This window comes from Neomonachus schauinslandi, chromosome 4 (assembly GCF_002201575.2).
Source record: "Neomonachus schauinslandi chromosome 4, ASM220157v2, whole genome shotgun sequence".
Taxonomy (NCBI): Eukaryota; Metazoa; Chordata; class Mammalia; order Carnivora; family Phocidae; genus Neomonachus; species Neomonachus schauinslandi.
This window is the reverse complement of record NC_058406.1, coordinates 25,540,963-25,546,666: the sequence shown is the minus strand read 5'-3', so window position 1 is coordinate 25,546,666 and position 5,704 is coordinate 25,540,963. Positions and strand designations below refer to the sequence as shown.

The following is a 5,704-nucleotide window of genomic DNA, read 5'->3' as shown; positions in this document are numbered from 1 at the left end:
CTCAGCGGAACCCTGCTGTCTCTGTTTGTGTGCCCCAAACGTCAGCAGGCCTGCCGGCTCCTCGCAGGACAGCCTCTGACTCTCCTGCTTTTTCCATCTCCACTGCGGTCGCTCAGATCCAGCCACCACCACCCTGGAGCCTCACCTGGACCACTGGGGCATCTTCCAGAGGTCGTCCCACCTCCTCTCCCTGTCCACTCAGCAGCTAGAGAGGTCTTTAAAAACCAGTGAATCCTCTCATGCTACATCCCCTTCCTTCAAGCCCTCACGCGTGTCCCGTCACACCGCGAATCAAATCCTCACTCACTACGTTGACTCCCCCAGGCCGCCTACACTTTGCCGGCCTGCCTCCGATATATCACCTTGTCCCATATCCCATCACACCCCTGCCCCAGCCCCGCAGTCCCTCAGTACCTCTCCATGCTCACTCCTACGTCGGGCCCTCTATGGTCGCTCTCCAGTCTGCCTGGACACCCCTCCCTGGATTTCCCCTGACCGACTCCTTCTTGGGATCCAGGTTTCAGATCACATGAGCGCCTCTCCTCGGAGAGCCCTTCCCTGACCACCCTCTACCGAAGGGTGCTTTCCCTTGATGCGGTTTTATTTCCATCAGAGCACTCATTGCTATCTGAAATTATCTGGTTTATTTTTATGTGTTTGGTTTCCTCCAACTAGAATACCAGTCCTTTTGATGTTCCAAAACTATCACAGTCTTTTATTTACTTGTTTTCTGTTTCTGTCCCCTACTTGACTGTAAGCTCCAAGAAGGAGAGCCTTATCCAGTTCACGACTCTATTCCGCTCGTGCTTAGCACAGTGCCAGGCACAGATTTGATGCTTATTAAATATTTGCTAAATGAATAATTGAATGAATGAATGAATAAACTCCAAATGTGCCCACAAAATGAAGCTGGCTCATGGAGAAAAGTAAATGTGGCATTAGTCACCATTACCATGAATACAGAATAGAAACAGAGAAGATCCAATTTGCACAAACTGGATCATACCTGGATTCCTGTACTTGGTTCTGGTTGCCACATTGCCAAAGGGACCAGCACACATGAGGGGAAACTTAGAAAACCAGAGATGATCAGCTACAGAAACAAGAAATCCTAGAAGAGTATTGTTGCCATCTTTTCATATCGAAAGGGCTATGGAGAGAACAAGGGGATTGATTTAGTTTGGAGCCCTAAGTCCATTGATCTGAACCCAGATCGATGGGTATGAGTTTGATAGAGATAGATTCAATATAGGAAGAAAATGGTCTTTTGACAACCAGCATTCGTAGCGAGGGAAGAGACTACCTTAGGAGGTGGTGAGCTTTCCATCTAAGCAAGTGTACAAACAGATAACCACTTGGCAAGGACGTTGAGGAAGAGATTCAAGCAGCAGAAGATGGCCTCCAATATCCCTTTTGGCCTTGAGATGTTTGGGGGTTTGTGATATAGAGGGATTGAGTCAAGAAAAAATTTCTGGCTAGCAAGAGTTTTAGAATTTACTTATCTAGCCACCCTGATAGCAGAAAATATCACCAAAACCAGGTCTACAAATGAAGCAGTGGGAAGATTAGCTGAGAGGTATCTCGTGGGCTTGAAGCCAGCTCACTGGATTTGAAATCCGTTGTCTATGTGTGACCATTGAGAACGCGGGCCTGCCAAATATGATAATGATCCAAAAAGATGCTTCCATTTCCAGGGGAACATAGCCCACACTCTCTATCACCCAGTAGCTAAGATGAACCTGGGTTTGCTTTCTGAAATTCTACCTCTTCCTAACCGGCAGGCCTCGGGCAGAGAAATGAACCCCTCCAACCTGTGACCTCATCTGTGAAAATGATTTTTTTTTTTTTGAAAATGATTTCATTTAAAAACCAGGGAGGGATGGGCGCCTGGGTGGCTCAGTTCGTTAAGCGACTGCCTTCGGCTCAGGTCATGATCCTGGAGTCCCGGGATCGAGTCCCGCATCGGGCTCCCTGCTCAGTGGAGAGCCTGCTTCTGCCTCTCTCTCTGCCTGCCTCTCTGCCTACTGTGCTTTCTCTCTGTGTGTCAAATAAATAAATAAAATCTTTAAAAAAAAATAATAAAAAAATAAATAAATAAAAACCAGGGAGGGAGGACTCGAACCAAGAATGGCACAAGTGTGGGGATTAATGAACCTTGGTGACAGACCCACATTCACTATCCTACTCTATCTTATGCACGAGAACATCCACATAATACAAAGTAAAAAAGAGGGGGAGTTTAAAATAGTACCAACCTCATGTAATAATTGCAGGGCTTAACGAGATCATCATCATCATTATTATTACAGGGAATTTATACAAATCCTAGCCATTACTGTTATTACCAGGAATGTTTAAATATCCCATTGAATCATCCCAACTGCCCTCTGAGATGGCGGTAATTGCCATCTCCGCTTGGTAGATGAGGAAACTCAAGCTCACAGAAGCTGAACAGATCCCGCATCGGGCGCAGGGCGGCAACTCGGTCTGAAGCCGGGGATCTGACTCCACCGTGGCAGCTGCTTTGATTACAAGAGGAGCCCCTCCTGTCCTACTTGGTGGATGTCTACACGGTTCTGACATCGGTTATTCATCTACAGCTGTGGTTTCCTGGCTCCTTTCTCAGTAGCAAAATCATTGTTTTTTTGTTTGTTTTCCCAAACGCAGCTTTTACTGAGAACTCCAGAAAGCAAGACCTCAAAACACCCAAAAGCCCTCTGGCTGAGGTGGGGATGGGGGCCCAGCAATCAGGCCCCTTGATTCTAGGGTGGCCCTTTGAAGCACCTCCAGGTCTATGAGCAGAGTGTGAAAACCCCCTATTGAAGCCAGCACGCAGCAACAAAAAAAAAATGCTAAACTCCGAGAATTCCATTTAAGGACAGCCTCCTTTGCATAATGTGGGGAGGGGGAGGGGGGGTCCTGTGTCCACCACATATGATCCTCATTATGGACTCTGAGGTGGACCAGGCAGGGCACATCATCCTCAATTTGCAGATGAAAAACATCAAGGCCAAATGGAGTTAAGCAACGGGCCAAAGGTGCACCAATTCACTTTTGGGCCAAGTGCAGACTAGAAGTAGAGTCTGTCTCCATTAACTCAGTGTGACCTGGCAGAGAGGGTGCCATCTACTGGAAATTGCCACTGACCCTTGGTCCACAAAGTGGACAATCAGCTTCTTGGCCACTGAGAGCTGAGCACATCCCCAAGGGCCCCCTGCCAAGGCCCTGTCCCGGAGCAGATGGCAACGGGCAGGGGAAGGGGGGTCAGTGCCACTGGAGGGCTGGACAGCAGGATTTTGGCGGTAGACGGGCCATTCCTATCCCAGCCATGTCGTGCTGAGCACAGGGCAGGATAAGCAGTAACAGCCAAAGTGCCTTCCACCTTCATCTGCAGCCCGAGAGGGGACGGCAGGTAGTGCACACCTGGGGAGCAGTTCCACTTCGCCTCTCTTCCTAGCTCTTTCATAGAAATCCCTGAAACCAGACACAGTTGATAATTGCCTGAATGGTCCCCCCCCACTCTAGCATCTCTGAGCTGACCTGGAGCATGTGTTGGAATAGGCGACAATTATCACTTGGTCTTTAATTAGCACTTAATTATTAACACTTAATCCATCTGTAAAATGGGGACACTAATACCTGGTTCATAGGGACTCTGGGAGGATTAATTAATGTTTGCAGCCCACTCTGAAGATGCCAAACATTGAACGGAGGCTCAGCAGTGACATTGATGACCGTGGTCCTTTATGTGCTTTTCCTAATGAGCTCTCTCCTTCCTCTCCTTGTGAATATCCATCCCCAAAGCTCTGTGTTTCCCAGACACAGGATTTCCCATCCAGGAAAAGGGCTATTTACAGCCATCTTCCCGCACTTTAATTTTCTATTGTGCCCTCTGAATATGTCAATGCCTTCCCAGTAAATATTTTGATGTGCACTCTTGCTGCAGCTTCTGTGGAGGCTGAATGGGACAGCTGCTCCCTGTATTAGGGAATTCCAGATGTGCTTTAAAACCACCAGACTCATCTGTGCCAATGCCTAGCCTTTGGGGGTGGGAAAGGGAAAATATCATGCAGTTGTCTCCAGGGAAAGCCATGGGCATCTGACCCTCAGCCCAGGCCAGCGTGGGTTTTCAAGGTCCTCAGATCTACATCTACGTTGCCTACGCAAAATGAAAAATGTTCCCTTAGTGGACTGGTAAAGAGGCAGCAGAAATACAGCCCTGGTCTGGCCCTTCACCCCGGTAACTTCAGGACCCCAGTCACCTCCCCTATAAAGATTGGACAAAGGACCACAACAGGTGGATGAAAAGCATACAGCCTTTAGGGTTTAACCAGACTGAACAATGGGCCAGAACATTCCCCCAGAAGGTTGGACCTCAGCTCCTCCCACCTCCCTTGATGCCAGCCCCAGAGGGGGACACTCACTCTTCTCGGAAGCTGAGCCCGTTGTCTCTTGGAGTCCCAGCCATGGGGGTGGAGAGCTGTTCCTTGGTCCTGGGCTGCAAGGCCTCGGGCAGGCCTTGAACTCTCTTCCAGATTTCATGGCAAGTCTCGTCTAAGCTGTCTTGGGGTGTGTCCTGGTGGATCCAGATGTATCTGGGGAATGGGCCCAGGGCAGAGGGGCTCTTGGCCACCAGGGCCGAGGATGAAGGGAGCCCATTCCCACTGGCCATCCTCCTCCTCTCTTTCCGGAAGCCCCTTTGTCCACCCAGGGCTGGAAGACAGGGGGACCATCCACCCCCACCCCTCATTCACCAGAAAGGGAGATGAGGATGGGCAGAAGCAGGTCAGTTCTGTCTGGCTATTGCTTCAGCAAAGTGACTATGTTCAGAGGCCTTCGATTTGTGTGTGAGTGGTGGATGGAGGACAGCTTTCTTTTGGGGAGGGGGAGCTTATTTTGATTTGTTTTTATTTGCTCTTTCCTGGCTTTTGCCCCCCTCCCCCTCTCCCTTAGAAGAAAATATTTGAAAGTCAACAAAAACCAGTAGCTTAGTAACTGTGGAATCCCCCTGAGCTCAGGAACCAGGCGCCTGGGCGGGCAGAATGACATCTGGGAACAGCTGGAGGGGGAGGGCAGGCTCTCCCCACAGTCCCTGGCACTCCCCCGTCGCGATGCGCCCGTGACACCTTGCGGCGCCAGCGGCTCAGCCCATTCTCGCCCGCCAAGCCGCGCGGATGGCTGGGCCAGGGCCCGGCACTGGGCACTGTGCTAGGCGCCGTGGGGGCGGGGGCCCGCCATCAGGTTCTCAGCCGGGCCTTCCCAGGGACCCCCGCGCACCCCGAGGGCCAACGGCCCGCAGAGCCCCAGCTAGCTCGGCCCCCTCCCCGCCCCCCTGTCGCCCTTTCCAGCGCCGCTCTGCCTCGGCGGGCAGGAAGACCCCCGGGAGTGCGGCCCCCCCCTCCGTAGCCCGCCCCGGCGCTCCCAGCGGACACCTGCGGCGCACCCCGCACCGGGCTGCGCTCGGCCTCGGCCAGGGGCCCCACGCCTCCGCAGGGGCACTGTGTCGGCGGGCCGCGCAGGGCGTGGCGGCTTGGGCCGATTTGCTTGCCGGTGGCGCCCACACCCTCCCCGTCCAGCGCCGGAATTCCTCTGTGGGTTTCAAACGCAACGGCTCGGTGCGCGGGCCGCCCTGGGTTCGGTGCCCAAGGCGCCCCGGCAGGGTGGGGGTGGGGGCCCTGAGAACCCCGGAGCACTTGCCCCTGTT

At 52.3% G+C, this 5,704-nt stretch overlaps 1 protein-coding gene across 1 annotated transcript in view; it reads right to left on the bottom strand.

The window, feature by feature from the left end:
• Positions 1-4,750, bottom strand: part of C4H1orf94 (chromosome 4 C1orf94 homolog) — a 45,356-nt gene extending 40,606 nt beyond the window's left edge. Inside the window, exon 1 of the mRNA XM_021683677.1 lies at positions 4,425-4,750. Within this exon, the coding sequence (XP_021539352.1) occupies positions 4,425-4,750 (326 nt within the window). The remainder of the gene's footprint in view (positions 1-4,424) is intronic.
• Positions 4,751-5,704: the final 954 nt, after the last annotated feature.